We start from the raw sequence: 18,677 nt of genomic DNA on the forward strand, positions 1-18,677 counted from the left end.
CTTCAGAGCAGGGATTCCTCTGTATTTCAGAATCACCTGGAGGGCTTGCTAAAATAGACTGCTGGGCCCCATCCACTGGGGTTCTGATTTAGTAGGTCAGGTTCCACCTGCTGCTGCTGGCTTGGGCACCACCATACTTTGAGAACCACTGATTTGGGGCAAAGGATGTCAGGGACAGGTTAAAAAAAAATCCAAAGGGAGGAGACAGGAAGAAAACCCAGAGGGAGAAGGGCCTCTTGGGTACCCTCTGTGTAGACAGTAAGTGGCTTGATAGGAAAAGTAGAGACTGTTTTGAGCCACCCCAGTCTCTGTGTATTTGTGAACATCTGACAGTAACGTTTTCTTTCTGCTATTACCTTCTACAGGTTATGGTATAGATAAGGGATAATGTAAATATATACTAAAAAGATGGGGGCTGTGTAGTAAAAAGGTAGACATGACAATTCAACTTTCATAGTAGAGAATGGTGGTTAATTTTCATTTCTCTCTATACTGTTTTTCATATACCTGTGAAACAGGAAGAGGTGTGGTGAACTGAATGTAGTCAATGGAAGAAGATCAAATATATTTCTGAACTCAGAGGAAGGCCACCATCAAAGTAGCAGGTCACTGGCAGGTATGGATAGATGAACCACTTATTAATAAGTAGTTTCATCTTTAAAAAAATAAAAAATAATAAAAAAATAAGTAGTTTCAGGAAGGTTCTGTACTGGGCATTTATGGCCATGAACATAAAAAGGAACAAATAGTTCTTTACGTTCCCTAGGGTTGGAGGAAGCTAGGTAATGTTTCATTGTCTTACCACCAGTAAAGGGGGGAAGGCTGCGAGAGGAAACACTACCGAGGTGTAATTGTTAATTTTTTTTTAAAGATTTTTTTTTTAATTTATTTAAATACACACACACAGAGAGAGGCAGAGACAGAGGTAGAGGGAGAAGCAGGCTCCATGCAGGGAACCTGATGTGGGACTCGATCCGGGGTCTCCAGGATCACGCCCTGGGCTGAAGGTGGCGCTAAACCGCTGAGCCACCTGGGCTGCCCTGTAACTAGTTTTGAATTTAGAAATATCAGGCTTGTCTAATACTGATACTTCCTATCCTCAAGAAAACTCAGACTTGCCAGAAGAATTCACTTCAGAATGGGTATGGAAAGCTTTAAGTTACATGGCGGGGTGGGGGGGGGCGGGGGTGCGTGGTAATTCTGGATATTTGAAAATGAGGGAAAGAGAAATGAAAGAAAAACATCCTGGCTGGACAATTAGTGGAATGCCTGTTCACTCCCGCAGAGAGAGCTACATCATGAACACATCTGACCTTCCTGATCTCCTAGGAGGACCGTCAACATGACAAAATGGGGGTCTGAATTCATGGCAGTCATCTTTTATAAGATGGTCCGCCGGGCAATCCAGAAAATGCTTACTTTCAATAGATTATCATCAAAATGAAAATACAAAATTTACAGTGGTCTCTGGGACCTTTGGAAGTGGGTAGCAGCCCTCATTTTGAGAAAATATTCCTTGTATCATGTATTAATGAATGAATGAATGAATGGGACCACCCAAAGCTTATCTGCCTGACTACTGCGATGCATTTAAAATAGCTTTAAGTGCAGCCATCCCCTCAGCTATGCCCCATAAACCATTTTAGGTGAAATCAAAGATGCCACTGATCATAAAGTATGTCATCGTTTTATATCCAAATAGCAAAGAAAAAAATGTGAATTAGAAACCCTTGATTTTAGAGATGTGAAAATGTGAAAAATAACAACAACAAAAAAAACAAAAACCCTTGTGAGTATTAGCAGGGATGGGAAATCCCAGGGTACAGTGCATTCATTAAGAAAACAGTGCTCTGACTCGAGTCTTGGGCTGGATGGCAGGCAGCCCCGCTCCTTGGGGGATGTGGGACCTTGGGCCAATCTCTTTGCCTCACCGTGCTTCAGTGTACTTACCTGCTACTCACAATGCCTACTTCTCACCCCATTACTAAGAGAAATTAGGACTCCCTGTGAGGTTACAGTATTAAATGTGTGCCGAGCGTTTATTAGATGTCTTACTGCTTCTCTTACTATAAATTTGGCAAGAGTGGAATCATCAGGTTAACAAATCTTAATTGGTTTTCTTTAATCTGAATGAGTTCATGTAGCCTCAGTTGCCAAACTTTGAGACACTGTTTGAAATGAGTGGTAACGGCTTTGCTTCCCTCAGTGTCTTAGCTCTCTAGAAATAAAATGAAATCATCTTCTAAATGAAGTCAAAGCATCTTCCTCAACTGAAGAATCGCTCAGAGCCCTAAGGAGCCAATGACTCAAACACAATGGGTGATAGTTTGCATATTGCTTTGCATTATATTTGCATACTACCAGTTCTTTTTTGCTTGAAATGAAAACCCGCCCATCCATCTGCTTCTTTCCTGGTCCCTTAAGATCCCCTAGGTGTTCAGTTGGCTGCCTTTGCCTAGGAAAAATAAAGCAACTGCCATGCGTCAAGTAGTTATTGCATGTTCCTCTTTGGGTCATTACCTCTGCTGAAGAGAGAAGGGTAACTCGGTCCCGGACTGTGCACCTGGTATCAATGTGGACCATCCTACACCAAGGGTAGCCACTGTCTCAAAAACCACTGAGCCACAGACAACCTGAGGCACCTCTTCCTGAATACAACTTCCAACAGGCACATGCCTGATGGTGAATCAGATCGTTCGTAGCTCACTGTACAGCCCAGCAACTAGTTCCCGATCGCCAGCAGCTTCTGAATCAAACCACTGCAAAGCCTCTCTTGAGTGTAATTCTGGGGCAGTGGACCCAAGACAAAGATTTGCTTTCACTCCCCAAATCGTCAAGATTTAAAGTAAACATACAGCAGCCGTATCTGGCAATAATAATAATAATAATAATAAACCAACCCAGCATCTAATTAATCAGGGACTTGTTGCTAGAAACCTCTATCAGTTCTAATCATCTGGTTAAATTCAACCCTCAGATTGGTAACTACTTGCCCACAAGTGATAATGGACTTACATTTATGTAAGTCTGATCAGAGTTCACTTTGTTGCTATTTCTTGGGAGTAACTATTTTTGTAAATTCAAATAACCTATAAAATGGTATTAGCACATAAACGAGGCAGTGAGCCTACTTAAGAGGATATTGAAAATCTGTTGTTCATACAAGAGCCGAAAACAGAACCGTAGTAAGTGCCCTATAAGCCATCCTTTAGATCATGTATACAAATAATAACTCCTAGTGCTCTTAGGTTTCTATATGACGCATGACCCATACACGAACAGCAAACCCAAACAATCAGCCATAAAACCCCAAATTCAGATCTGGACACGAGAGCTGGAACACTACACATGTAGTTAAGCTTATTAGTTTTTTAAAGATACCATTTTATCATAGAATAATTTGTGTGTGTGCACACTTTACAGGTTCAAGAAGGATAAAAGTACTTATTAGGCATTTCAAGTTATTGGGAAGAACCTTGTAAAACACCATACTTTTATGAACATTTAGAAACACAGGAACCCGGGATCCCTGGGTGGCGCAGCGGTTTGGCGCCTGCATTTGGCCCAGGGCGCGATCCTGGAGACCCGGGATCGAATCCCACATCGGGCTCCCAGTGCATGGAGCCTGTTTCTCTCTCTGCCTGTGTCTCTGCCCCCCTCTCTCTCTCTGTATCTCTCATGAATAAATAAATAAAATCTTTAAAAAAAAAAAAAAAAAAAAAAGAAACACAGGAACCTGTGTCACAGTAATATTTCAAAAACTCGAAGGAGGATAAAAATTACCAAAAAAAAAAAAAAAAAAACAACACGTATAGCATCACTTTACGTTCCAAAAGTGTCACTCCTCATGGGATAACCTATAGGATGCTAGAAACTTCAGGAATTATTTACTTCACCACCACCATTTTTATAGATGAGGAGGTCAAGATCTGGTCTAGAAACAGAAGGGGTTGAGGGGTGGGGGTGGGGCACAGGAGAGTAAGAGCCCAGAAAAGGATTGGCAGGTCCTGGACAGGGCACTGGAGCTTCTGGGAAGTAGGACGGAGGCGCTGGCTGGGTAAGCGGCTCTGTTAAAGAGCTTGGAAGAAAACTATGTTCAAAATGAGGAGAAGGTCTGGGGGAGGACTTGCAGCCATGAAAAGAATAATCCAACATGAAGATACTCTGGGCCCAGGAGCTGGGCCACCTTCTGAGTCTGAGATCATCTGGTGAGAGGTGCTTCCCTGGGATGAGGGGTGGGCCCCGTCCCCAGGGACGAGGGCATTCTGTTACCTCCCTCATCACTGGAAGGGCTGGCAAAGCAAACTCATTTCAAAGGGCGTGGAGCTAGACATAAAGACAAAGGTGAACACGAGTGCAACAGCTCAATCACTGACTCAGTCTCCCCCAGAGCGGAAGGCCATCACTTCTTTATCTGCTCATCCATTTCCAAACAAACAGCATCCAGAACAGAACAACAAGCCGAGGCCAGCTCCTCAGCATGTTGTCTTAAAAGGCCCGAAGATTGAGAATTTCCATTTTTGAGACGCTCAACCCCTGGGGTGGAGAAGGAAAGGAGAAGCAGCAGATGTGCTGAGCATCCTCCACTCGACCTGACCCCAGAGATGCTGTCTCGGTCTGTGTAAGTGCCCTGGCTGGCTGACGTCTGGGACCACTACTCCCTGGGCTACTTGTCACCTGGCTCCCAGCTGGGCTTGTCCAATGGGAAGCCCTGGCCAGACGGGGGTTGGCGGGGGGGAAGAGAAAGAAGTCAAAGTACCTCTCCCATCTCCTGCCATTTCTGGTGAGGGCTCTCATCAGTGACCCCGTCTCCTGGGCTCTGATGCAGCAATTCCTCCCTGCATCCTGCAGGCCTTAGGCAGTAAATGTCTTTCTGAGCCACAGTGCTCCTAGCGGGCTCCCTTTCACTCCTTCATCCAGTTGACCCACCTGAGCAGGAGTCTGTCCCCTGCTAGGAATCTGACAGGACACTAAGGAATGGAAGCCATGAGATACATATGGTATCCTATAGATATTTCCATTTACCCAGCACAATGCTATGATGAAATGGAGATTATCTTATAGAGTTTAATGGAAACCCACATGCATATTAAAAATAAACAGACCTTCAGAAACCATCAATTGTCAAACCCCCAAATACTGCTGTCTTGGAAGTCCAGTCTCCCTTACTCTCTGGAATATTCAGTGGAAAGACTAGGAGAGGATGATGAAACTAGAGGAAATGAAGAGTCCTGAAGCTCTCCAGCTTTGTAAATGGAAGTAAAAGTAAGGTAAATTCCTCTGCTGCTGGAGGGAGTCCCTCTTCACCAGGACCTGATGTTGACAGGGTAGCGGGGGGGGGGGGGGGGGGGGGGGGCAGTGGGGTCGGGCTTGGGCAAGCAGGGATGTTGGAAGAGGGCACATGACTGAGGAATGGGGGCATCCTGAGACCAAAGACTGCACAGGGAAATCACTCGTCCTCCGAGGACATCTTGCACAGAGTCTAGTACTCTGATTGCTTTCAACACAAAGAGTCAGTCTTTAGCAAGAAGCTAACATATGTTATTACTGAAGGGGCAGAGAAGTACGTGATACATATAAGAACACTTTCCACAAAGTCTGTAATTTTTAAATTCCCTGCACGTGAATTTAAAGCGAGGACGCAGCAGTTATTTAAAATAAAACCCAAGTTTATCTTATTCTCAGTAATGCTGGATAGAGTAGGGGTTAACCATAATCTCTTGGCCAAAATTCCTTGCAGCTGAGCCCAGAAAAGAGGAGAATATAGCCTCAGAGGGCTTGTGCATAAAAGGAGAAACTCCTGGACTTCTGGGAGGGGACAGAGCAAAGTCACTGAGCAGAAGTGGAACCAGCTGTGGAGTCCTCCTGGGTCCCTTCCAAACACCCACTTCATTCAAATCCCTCTCCTCCCTCCTCTCATGCTCATGTTGTGTGTCTCTGCTAAGCTTTCTGGGGTCAAAAAACATTTGGATGCTACCTGTTTAGATCGCCACAGGTATTAATCACAGGTCTATACGTGAACTGCTATCAGGGACAAGTAGAAGACAGCCTTTACCTTTTCATACCAGCCTGATAATTCATCTTAAATGCATTTTATACAGATGTAGAAGGATCGATCATATTTTCCTATATCCCATCCCAAGCAGAATTATTTTATTGCCAATCATTTAATTCTTTGAAAAAAGAAAAAAAATTATTGAAGGCATATGAAACCAGCAAGAGTCAGAGACAATCTGCTTACCTGCTGTCCCCAGCATTTGCCACATACAGCTTCCCCAAAAGGCAAACCACGATGAGCGCCGTGCAGCCACCAGATATATTATATGAACTCCTCTCTCGTTCTATTTGTAGGTCCTGGAGAAGAAAACAAAGTCAGTGCTGGATTGTACAGGAACTCGTATCAAAGACTTTCTTAGCCTCACTCCCCTGACACAGCTCTCAGAGTCTGAATGCGCTTCAAAGATGGGACAAGAAAATCTTTAGTGCTCTCCTACCACCTGAAGATCATTTCTCACTGAGGACACCGAGAGAAAACTGTCGTCTATTAGACCATCTGCAGACCAGAGATAGGGAACAAGGGATGGCAAACAGATCTAATCAGAACAAAAGCGAGAAAAAGGAAGCCAACTGTGTTCAATAAATATTATAACTCGTGGGAAATTTAGTCTTTGTGTGGACTGCTTGAGCTGCCACAGGAGAACTACGATAGGCTGAAAATGACAACTACTTGAACCCGAGCAATGTTTTTAACCCTAAAGTCTCCAATAAACAGTTACTTTTACAGTGAGCTAAGAGGAGTGACTTGGAGGACAGTGTCCTCTATTCAAAGCAGGTGGGAGTCAACTCCGGGTCTTATTAATCAAAGATAGAAGCTCCCAAGCTCTGATCTGACTTCATCTTCCGACAGCCACTGATTCACAACAGTGACACAATCACAGCAGCATCCAATATTCACTGAGCACGTCTTCTGTGTCAGGCAGGGCGTGAAGCACTGTACATAGAGATCTGAGCTGATCCTACGATCCTGTTATTAACCTCAACGTTCGGACGCAGAAGAGGGGGCGGTAACTTGCCCCTATTTACCTGGTTGGAGTTTGGATTTCTTTTTTTTTTTTTTTTTAAGATTTATTTATTTATTCATGAGAGAGAGAGAGAGAGAGAGAAAGAGAGAGAGATTGAGGCAGAGACACAGGCAGAGGGAGAAGCAGGCTCCATGCAGGGAGCCCGATGTGGGATTCGATCCCGGGTCTCCAGGATTGCGCCCTGGGCCAAAGGCAGGCGCCAAACCACTGAGCCACCCAGGGATCCCCGGAGTTTGGATTTCAAGCTCATTCTCCTCCTCCAAAGCTTTATTATTACCTGCCGCCTAATGAGGCCTTCCCAAGAAAACTAAAACCAGACCAAGACTTCCACTGACAGATATGTATCATCCAAGACAGAGGTCTTTGCAAAATTCTGTGTCAGTGACAGACGCACAGGTTCCGTGACCTCAGAAAAATGTGAGCTGAGCTAGGAAAAGACACTGAATGTTGGCTGAAATAATGCCAAATGTTCCATAGTAAAGGCCAGGTAGGGTGGAGGGAGGGAGAAGGAAGCTGGTGAGGAAGTGGTGCCCTGGCTGATTCTCAGGATGCTCCCGAGGGCCAGGGCACTTCGTGGTTCTTAGAAACCCACGGAGTTAGCACTCTGCTGCTTCAACCAGCCTCCTCCTGGAGAAGGGAGGAGATAATCCAAGTAGCCCAGCGTTTATCAGCAAATGCTTGGCTCCGGAGGTGGTCATACAAGGTCAGATGAATCACCAATGAGAAACTGGCAACAGGAGAAGAGCCTAAGCCAAGGAGACAGATGAAGATCAGCGTGCTGTTAAAAAGTCAGTAGATAAAAAGTACAAGATCTGGGAGAAACTAACTGACGGGGGGATCAACTGGGTAAGGGCGAGGGGCGGGGGTAAGAACCTGTGTATGCGGGGTGCGGGAGTTTGGAAGTGAAGAAAAACTGCATTAAGGGAGCGAGCAGGCAAGAACACCGAAGGCCTGCAGAGCCAAGTGTGAGGACCGCCTTCGAAGACTACACTGGACTTAAAAACTGGACTCAAACCCTGTATCAGTTAGTTTCATAAAGGACTATTGTCAGGATTAAATTGGATGCTATGTGTGAGGGGCTTAGCTGCCCATCCAGATCCTTCCCAGGCCCCAGAAGCTTCATGACTGAGAATAGACACCTCTCCTGCTCGACCCTTAACACCAATACCAGGCTAGGTTAAAAAAAAAAAAAGACAGCTGAAGAAATGCCTGTTAACTGGGCAGATGAAGAGAAGGCCCAAGTTTCCAAATTATGTCCTCACCCCTGACCCCTGTTCGTAATTCACAAAGGAAAAGATTGCAATGCAAATAAATGCTCATGGAGATGATGATTAAGTAGGAACCCATGTCTCGCTTCAGATGCAGTCAACTGAGAACAATGAATGGTTGGTTAGCAGAACCTGTGCAGGGATGGCAGGAGCCTCGAGGGGCGGAAGGAGAGCCATGGAGATCAGCCAAAAAGACTGTCATGAGGAAGTGGAAAGAAAACGTCAAGCTGTCAGAAGTTTGGTCTGTTCGAGCTCCAAACAATGTGCAAAAACCAGGATCAACAACCCAATTCACAAAGCAGTTTGTGGATGGATATATCCCCTTCCTGTTGCATCTAAATAATATAAAGCTGATATCGTGATAGACACATATTTCATCAAATTAATATAGAAACCGGTACATCAAGTCCACGCTCCATGCTACTACTACACTACTCTTCTGAATATACTGGAAGGAATTGCTGGGGATAACAGCAAGTATCCTTTCATAGCCACAATCAACATTTGTTTGAATACCTAATGTCTGAATGGAAGACAATTTTTATTAAAAAAAAAAAAAATCCCTTGAGCATCCAACGGCTTGCATGCTATACATGGACTGGCGTGTGAACAATGCTTCAATGACTTAAATCACTGGTGAGATCCAAAAGAAAATGCCGTGATACACAGAATCCACGTGAAAGCACCATCCGTGGCAGGACTTTCCGGTGGGACTCAGACGGGCAAGTCTATTCTGCATCACAGGTGCATTATGTATCATGGCTAACGTCACAAGGAAATCTGATTATAAGATTATTTAATTCTTAAGAAGAATCGAGGTAAGAATGTACGTACGACACTATGATTTTCTGCTACAGCAGAGTTCCTATTTGCCTTTCGTCTGGGGGGAGATGCTCCAGTTAGCTCACCCAATTAATCCCTTGCTATTACATTAATAGTGCGATTCAATATTTTTTTCTGATTTCATCATTTCTTTCATCTTTTCCTGTATTCCAACTACGTCCCCCCTGTACTTTCCTCAGCAGAAGGAGTGCTAAATTTGGCAGTACTGTCACTTAAACAGTGGACTAACGTCTAGCTACTTTTTATTGGGGAAACTCTAATATGCTCATGCTTTCACCCCCCCACCATTTGTGTGGCAATATGCGTGTGTGCGTGCACGTGTGTGCAGATCCGTATGTGTGCACACGCACTTTAATTACACATGTGCTCTCTGGGATCACAGTGACTAGGATTTGAAAGATGTGTTTCCATAGACTTCATCCCCCTGAAGGATTCACTGACATTAAAATACACTCTTCCATTTCTTCTAAAACTGGGTGTAACTAGAACATAGTCTAAAAATAATTGCTTCCCCTCCCTAGAAGCCAAAATAGCACATTTATTTTTTCCTACACCACCTACTCCTCTTTAAAAGATGTTTCACAAAATCTTAGTACTGAAAGGAACATTAAAGGACCATCTGCATGGTTCTTTTACTATCAGATCAAACATGATAAATGAAGTCAATAAAGATATTTACTGCTGAATTAACTACTCGTTTTCTTCAAACCCTCAACTTTTCCAATTAGCTTAAGCTTCTCACACTTTACACTCACACACACATATACACATACACACATATATATAAATGTATAGTTATTATTATTTTATAAACCCTCAAGTTTGGGTATATTTCCAAAAAATAAATGAAATAACAGGAAAAACTGCTCCCTGCTTTGTACTAACCAAGGACTAATTTGGAAAATTTGCCCATTTTATCTGTCAACAAACCCCAAGACATAAGTCTAGAGTAACGTACAGCAAAACACATGCATTTACTGTCATTCCTTTTCAAGTATGATCTAAAAGGACCAACACCTCATAATATTAACAAGGTAATTGTTTTATCTGCTCAGTCAAGAGTCCTCTGAGGTCTCTCAAGGCCATCTTCTATTTAGCAGCACTGATTTATCCTGTACTGTGTGTCTAAATACTACATTGAAGCCAGATTTTTATCTCTAAATCCTAAGAATGGACCCAATTTTTAAAGACTTGGGATTTTTATTTTGCTCCTTTTTGTTTCAAGGAAGGCAATGAAGGGAAAGAAGAGAGAGAGGTGAAAGGAGACTAATTCAGCAGGAAAGGCCTGCAAGAAAGAAAACATACTGCTCAGGAGGGTTGTGATTTGGTTGGAAAGCCCTAGAGATGACGCAACTCCAGAATCATTCTTTGTTTCCTACCAATGTCAGGTTGCAGAAAGGCAGCAGCAGGAGACAACGAAAGGGAGTGAGCACTGGGGAGTGTCCACGGGGCTCGGCAGCTCGCCGTAGATGAGTTAAAACACGGCTCTGAGCACTCTGCTAATAGTGTCAGTCACAGATAATAAGATTCTGCATGGTTTCAGTACCTTGGTCGGATTTTTCTCAGTACCAAAATTCTGAGAACGAGCCAATCCGTCAGCCAGGCAACGGGGGAAGGAGGAAAACCAGGCCTGCCTCGTGTTGCCACCTGCCGGCTGTTGGCAAAATCACATGCTCCTTCCTTCTTGGGGGAACCCCCCCCTTCCACTGAAAACAAAACAAAACTAGCTTCATTAAACACAGACCGACATGCAGGTCCATAGTGTCCCATGAATATGCTGATTTTTGAAAACACTGGGATTCATGCACTACAAATAAGCTTTGCATTTATCCTCTTTTTCACCGAAGTGTCACCATACATTTTTTTAACCAATAAATCCACGCTGAGTGCTATTTCCAGTCATTAGCTCAGTAACAAGAAGATGTATGGTAGTTTAATGAGTGAAAACACTGCTGTCTTCTTCCTTCGTAACAACCAGACCTCTAAGATATTCTTCACTGTGGTGATGACCCTATACCCACGCTGAAAAGGAAAGACAAGTTTGAAATTTCTCCCGCCTTTGTCCAGAACTCAGATCCTACAGGAGGTAGGTGACGAGGCGAATCAGGGCAGACTGGGCTGGAATTCCGAGGGAGGCAACGGTCTCCTGCAGCCAGGAGGTCTCCTGTGTCCATCCGTGGACACGAGCCCCCTCAAGAGCGGGAGATGCTGGCGAGGAGACCCTGCCGTGGGAGGGTGGGGAGGCAAGGAGCCGCGTGACACCAGGACCGAGAGGACATTTATCGCTTTCGCATCTATCATCCCAGGCCCAGCAACAGCCTAACACCGCAGGGGACACAAACCCAGCCGCTGAACTAGGTGGCCACTGTGACAAAGCGCGTGAGGAAGCAGAACTGATACCAGTTCAGGAGTTCCTGAGATCCTGGTCCTTTAGGAAACCGTGGCTCCCTTTCCATGGTGGACACAGGACTATGCAGGTGCTCAGTGGGAAGGCAGATCCAAGACGAGATACAATAAAGGGGGCCCAACAGAAAGCACAGGCAGGATTAGAGGCCGGGGGTCAGGGGTCACCTTCACCACAAGCCACACACTGTGGCAGGCACTGGAGGATCAAAGAGGAAAGGAAAAGCAGTGACCTCAAAGAACCTCACAGTGTTTGATGAAACTGCTCTCATCTCACTGGTTCAAAGCCTTTTCTCCGCTTCTGGTAGTCTGTGTTTTGCTACCAGTACCTACTTTTTCCTGGAAATAAGTACTGTTTATTCTGCTGTGGGGTTTCTCCGTCATTTTAACCAATGCTCCCTTTCAGATAGCTACCTGCATCTCTCTCTACCCCGCTTAACATGACTTAGAATATCAAAATAAAGGAGATACTCTATCTCAATATGCATACAACGTGTGACTCCAAATGTCCCCCCGCCCCGACATAAAATCCAACCCTTTATTTCTAGACCCCATGGTGCCTAGGAGAATGCTAGCCATAAAACAGAGGCTCAATAAATACTAGTGATAGAGGACACTGTGGGGGAGAGAGAGAGAGAGAGACCCAAGACCTGTGATTCTGAGGATGCTAAGCTGCTGTACGTAAAGCAAAAGCCCAAGGGAAAGGCAAGCTTCGCCTTTAAGGATACTGTAAGCTACTTCTGCATCTCAGGGAGGGTAGCTGCCAAGATGTCATCAGGGAGGCAAATTTCAGTTTTAGGTGCTGGGCTTGGGGAATTCTTAGGCACGAAAAGTGTGAGAGAAAGTAAGAAAGCCGCAAAGCCGAAATAATGGAATCTCATTTACCACCGAATTTTTCTACTAGAGAGGATCAGAATAAGCCCAAACCTGCAATACCTAAAGAACACCTAGAAACAGGAAAGCCAGAAAGTGGCTGGCTCCTGTGAGGAAAAACTTCAGGAATACTCAGGAAATTCCAAACGTGCCCCACTCTGAAAGGCAGGAGGAGAAACCGGCAAGACCGGGCCAACAAGGAAATCAGCTGTAGGGTGGGCATTTCAAAAAAACCCCCCAAAGTTTGCTTCCAAGCACTGACTCTCAAAAATATAATAATGCAAGGGGAAATAAAAAGTTTTTTTTTTTTAAGATTTTATATATTTATTTGACAGAGAGAGACAGAGATAGAAAAAACACAAGTGGGGAGGACAGGGAGAAGCAGGCTCCCCACTGAGCCCGATGTGGGGGCCCGATCCTAGGACCCTGGGATTATGACCCGAGCCGAAGGCAGATGCTTAACCGACTGAGCCACCAGGTGTCCAGAGAAAAAGTATCTTATACGAGTTGGCAATGGCCTTAAGTTGAAGGTGCACTGTATGATTTCTGTGCTGTGGGTTCTAAAGCCCACCCTCCATAACTCAATGTCTAAGGCAGGCACATTTCTATGACACTGAGTAGATTTCTCCCGAAGTCTCTGATGAAGCAAAGAAAAAAAGAGCATCTCTCTGTAACTAGGGTAAGCATAAGACATTATCCAAATATGGACATTTATGAGAGTAAAAGGGGACGCGTATTAATAATTATTCTGGGCCAACAGGCATCAACTGGCTCAGTCTCTAGCAGAGCAGAAGGCAGGGCCACCCTACCATGCACCACGTGGACCAAAGAACGATGAACCTTCTCATTTAATAAGGCCAGGCCCACGGTGTAAAGTCCACGTAGGCCTCTGGAGTGCTGGTGGCTAGCCAGACAATCTGGGAAAAACTGAAGTGAGCTGTTCTCAGAGCAGATTTGTGCAGGAAAGGTATTTCTGGGCCCTTTGGTCAAAGAGGAAGCTGCAGGCTGGGATGAACTGGAGACTAGATATGGCTTAAAGCCAAAATTTCATAATATGTCACACCAGGTCATCCACAGGCCGGTTCCAGAACACCTCTCCAATTCAACTTACATCCATCATTCCTACCCTCGACATCAGCTTGTTGCCTCAGGCCCATCTGGGTTCTCTGATATAGCTGTCCGTGGAAATGGCCTCCTGTGTTTTGTCTGCTTCATTTTTACCACAATTTTTTATTTTTATTGCCTCATTTTTACCTGAATTAAAAATTTAGCATTCTGAACACTGATGTCTAGAAACACTTATTCCCATCAGAGCGTCTCTGACAGCTAGGGAATGAGATTTTATACGAAGCCTGAGTAGGAGTCAATTTTATTACCTTGATTCCTTTCTTCCTAAATAATCTCCTCCAGCATCACTTCCCCAAGGGAACCCTGGCTTCGTGTCTTTATCGGGCTCCTACCTCATCCTGCATTTCTCCACTCAAGGCCCTTTCTGCTTGTATTTTACTCATTTAATACTCGTCTTTGCCTAGTTTGCTCAATGTTCTTTGCCCAATTAGACCTGGTGTAGAGCTAGTTCTGATCAAATATTCATCAACTGAACGAAAAACACAGGAAAGTGAAATGATCTTTTTGCTAAGTTTCCAAAGTAAAAATGCCAGGTAATGAATTGACTTGTTAAAAGCTGGGAAAATTTGAAAGACAGGAATGAGGCCCCTTACTAAGTATTTTTCTGAATGAGCCTCCATTTCAAGTATAGTGGTTGTTGGGAGCCCCAGCCATTAAGGGGCGGGGACAGCCGGCGACCACGGTGGAGGCCTGCCTGCCTCAGGGTGACATTGGCCTCTAGTGGACAGAACGGAGAATACAGCAGGGCCAAGTAAAAGATGTCCCAGGGCAGAAGCAATCACAGAAGGAAACGAAAAACCCAAAATTTCCTTTGTTTCTCACTCCTGCTGTGGAAGCTGATTTTTTTTCTCCCATTAGAAGAATAGCCTGCTGCCACGTTTTTACCTCAGTTAAATACTTAGCATTCTGAACGTCGGCGTGGAGAAACACTCCCCTCAGAGCTTCTAGGACAGCTGGAGAATGAGATTTTATACGAATCCTGAGTAGGAGTCAACTTTACTGCCTTGATTCCTTTTTTTCCCTAAATGCTCTTCTCTAGCCTCCTGGTGCTCTTCCTGGGACTGAAGGCTACCAAACACTCCTGAGACAGGTGCATTGTAAACCACCGGCTCATCAAAGGGTAAATACCTACGTGACAAGGAGAGACACAAGGTGACCTAAGAAGGGATGGGTGAAGGTGAGGGCACGGTGCAAATACGAGGTGCGAATACATGACCTATTTGGCCTCGTAAGCTAATCAGACGGTGTGGGGCGCCGAGCCACAGTATTCACTCTTCCCGTCCCCTGGGCACGCAACCTAATCCCGGAGCGGGCACCGTGTACACTGCGCTCTGGGGAGGTGCTCCGAGGTGCTCCTGGCCGCTCCGAGCCACTCGATCCTTTAACAACAGCTCGTCACTTCTGCATCCCCAGGTTTTAAGAACAATACAGCACGCTCGCTTTACTCACATCCTTGTGACACCTTTAAATATCTCCTGCTCGATGACTTGGGCGCAGGCTGGTGCTCAGGAAGGAAAAGATCTCTCGACCCAAAATAATTGCCTCAGCAGAGTGGGAGCTCGGAGAGGGAAGTGGGTAGTATGGGGGTGGCCCTCGCCAGGCCGCGCGACAGGGCACGCGGTGAGAGCAGCTGCGCGCCGTTGATCGCATGCGTGTTCTCGGGGCGGAGGCTGAGAGGGGGTGAGGCTCAGTTCTTTGACCAGACACGTCCAAATCTCGATGTACACACAAATCCCTGCTCCCCAGTAAAGCAATTGGTTTCGGGTACTGGCCCCTCGATTCTCCTCCAGCAGGTACCCACCCCCACCCCGCAACAAGCATTAAGAACCACATGGCCAATCGTGGTAAGAGCTGTTCTCAGAGCACATTTGTGCAGGAAAGGTATTTCTGGGCCCTTTGGTCAAAGCTCTGTTCCCCCCAAACACCTGGAATGGTACACATGTGCAGATGGCAAGGACGCTCGCCTTTTGATGCAGTGGCAGCCTACCAGCTGGCATCAGAGTCCGCAGAAGGGGAAGCACGACTGCCTACGTGTAAACGGCCTGGTACCTCAAGGCTGCCCCCCGCCCCCCACTTTCATCTTTTTAACTTTTGCCAGCGCCCCAGGCCGGGGACTCTGGGCCAACCTGTGCTGAGGCCGGAAGGCCTGCTATCAAGGGGAGAAGGCCAAGCGCAGCCACCCAAGTGCAGGGGACCCGGGTCTGGCCTGGGTGAGGCCTCCCACCCCTGGGTCTCCCCCCCCCCCCGCCCACCTACCATCTCCTTGAAGGCACTCTCCAGGGCCCCGATGACCAGGCTTTCGTGCGGGATCTTCTTCTCGGTGAAGAAGCGTGTGGGAGGGGTGCCGGGGGAGCCGGGGGCGCCCACCCCTCCGCGGAGCGAGGCGGCGCGGGTCAGGGCACGGCTGTGGGCCGGGGTGCCCTCGGGCTCCTCGCCCAGGCAGGTGGGTGGCAGGACGGCAGAGTTCTTGAGGATCTCCACGATGTCCTGCAGCTGCTCGGCGACGTGCTGCTGCAGCAGGCGGGAGGCCACCACGGCAGCCCCGGAGCCCGCGTGACCGTCGAACAGCGACCAGTAGTGACAGGAAACGCCTTCCGATTCCTGGGGGTGGGGGAGAGGCGACAAGGGGTGAGAACCGTGCTGGTTACTTCCCAGGGTCCCATGCACCCCGCGAGGCAGGGCGCTCAGCGCATCTGCTTGGTGGCCGGTCTCAGGCTGGCAAACAGTGGAGTCCAAACATGGCACAGGTGCTCAGGCTGTGTCCCTGCTGTCCCCACCAGCCCAGGGAGGTGACCCTGATGCCCACACCAGCCCAGAGAGGTATCCCTGCTGCCTATACCTGCCTGGGGGGAGGTGTCCCTGCTGTTCCCGCCAGCCTGGGGGAGGTGTCCCTGCTGCCCATACCAGCCCGGGGAGGTGACCCTGCTGTCCGCACCAGCCCAAGGAGGTGACCCTGCTGCCTGCACCAGCCCGGGGAGGTGACCCTGCTGTCCGCACCAGCCCGGGGAGGTGACCCTGCTGTCCGCACCAGCCCGGGGAGGTGTCCCTGCTGTCCGCACCAGCCCGGGGAGGTGACCCTGCTATCTGCACCAGCCCGGGGAGGTGTTCCTGCTGTCCGCACCAGCCCGGGGAGGTGTTCCTGCTGTCCGCACCTGCCCGGGGAGGTGACCCTGCTGCCTGCACCAGTCCAGGGGAAGTGACCCTGCTGCCCGCACCGGCCCAGCGGTGCAGCGCTCTGTGCTTCTCAGCCCAGGCCAGGAGCCCACGATGCCCTGCAAGCCCAGCTGCTCCCTGGTGGCGAGATCTACCGGGATTCGCTGTGTGGAGGGGTGAGGTAGGGCCCCGTGCCACCAGCTAAGTCCTCCCGAGCCCAGCTTTGCCGTCCAACTGGTCACTTCCCTCCTGCAGCCCCAGAGCACGTGGGGCCTGGAGTCCTTGGGGAAAGCTACGCTCTTTCTGCAGGCTCTTCATGGGGAAACCGGCAGGCCCATTTCCCCCCTTTAGAGCCCTTTCGCTCTCTTTGGTCTACATCCTGTATTTTTAGAGCATGTTTTCCTTCGACACCCAGTCTAAGATGCAGCCAATTCAAATCTCTTTCTCTTATTTCCTGCCTCCCTCACTTTCCCAGCTGGTACTCAGCATCTTTGTTTCCTCTTCCTACCCTAAAGTTCCGCATTCCCGTGTACCCTCATCTAGTATGGATTTAGTCTCTGAATTATTTCTAGACTGTTTCAAATCAATGTTTTTAAGAACTATGTTTGAAATACACATTAAGCTCTTGTGAGCTTAAATTAATTGCATTAATTAATTACATAGGTAAGATGCATAGGTAGTTAAACAGGTAGGGTGCATAGAACACCCACCTCTGACTATTGGCATATCTACCCCACAGCAATGAATACTGAATCCTTTGCTAGCAAAAGCCATTATATAAAATTCTTTTATTCTACCTTAGAATGATGCTGGAAAGTACTGTACAGTTATGGTGACCTACGCCATTACTCCATTTGTGCCCTTTAAATTTCACTTTTATTCAATTCTGTGCCATGTGCTGAGAAAAAAAGTTGATTTTCAGTGAACAAATACTGAGCATTCCCTATATGACAGGTGCAAAGTGGATCCTGGGGATAAAAAAAAATGGCTGGAAGAGATAACAGATATGGTCTGATTTTTTAGGATTTTATTTATTTATTCATGAGAGACACACAGAGAGGCAGAGACAAGGCAGAGGGAGAAGCAGGCTCCATGCAGGGAGCCTGATGCAGGACTCGGTCCCAAGACTCTGGGATCACACCCTGGGCTGAAGGCAGACGTCAACCGCTGAACCACCCAGGCATCCCCAATATGGTCTGACCTTAATCCAGTGGAGAAGACACATACTGATGAAATAATCACACAAACAAACATAAGATCACAATTCTGGTCAGGGCTATAAGGAGAGGTTCTTGATGCCAGAAGGCCAGCTTGCAGAGGGGCACTTGGAGGAGTTTACCTGGGGACACGCAGGCAACCTAGTAGCTGTTTGGAAGTTCACAAGATAATGAGGAGAGACCACCAGGCAGTAGAAAGAGCAGATGCCAAGGCCCTGTGGTAGAAAGGTGCATGATGTGTTAGTGGAGACTGAACCACATGACTGAATAGAGGGGTGATGCAGGAAAGGTGGGGTTGGGGGGAGAGATGAGGCTGTGCAGGGATGTGGGAGCCAGAGTACCCCATCCTTCCAGGACACATGAAGGATCTTGGCTTTAGCCTAAGAGTAACAAAAAGCTATTGACTGAGGTGGGGGTGACAAACTTAATTTATGTTTTTAAATGATCACTCAGGCTATGCTGTGGGGATTAGGACAGAGTAAAAGTTAGGATGTCTGCCAGGTGTTGAATAACACGCTAAAAAGACATTCAAATTCAGACAGTAACAAGCACTTATGAACAGCTAAAAGCACTCGAACTCAGAGGACAGTAGAAAAAACAAGAACTTCAAAGGTACAAGAGTTTAGTTCTAGTGGCATCTTCACTGCCGATCATGGGAGTGATCTTGGTGGGCCCAGATCAGGGAGGTGGTGCAGGCGTTAGACCCTGGG

General features: G+C 46.9%; 1 protein-coding gene across 3 annotated transcripts in view; it reads right to left on the minus strand.

Annotated features, from left to right (window-relative positions):
• The window catches only part of PPM1H (protein phosphatase, Mg2+/Mn2+ dependent 1H), a 253,879-nt gene that overhangs the window by 118,715 nt on the left and 116,487 nt on the right, over window positions 1-18,677 (minus strand). For all 3 annotated transcript variants that reach the window (XM_038549877.1, XM_038549879.1, XM_038549878.1), the window contains exons 3-4: window positions 15,854-16,198; window positions 6,242-6,354 (exon numbers count right to left, since the gene is read on the minus strand). In XM_038549877.1, the coding sequence (XP_038405805.1) occupies window positions 6,242-6,354; window positions 15,854-16,198 (458 nt within the window). The remainder of the gene's footprint in view (window positions 1-6,241; window positions 6,355-15,853; window positions 16,199-18,677) is intronic.

Source organism: Canis lupus, chromosome 10 (assembly GCF_011100685.1).
Source record: "Canis lupus familiaris isolate Mischka breed German Shepherd chromosome 10, alternate assembly UU_Cfam_GSD_1.0, whole genome shotgun sequence".
Lineage (NCBI taxonomy): Eukaryota > Metazoa > Chordata > Mammalia > Carnivora > Canidae > Canis > Canis lupus.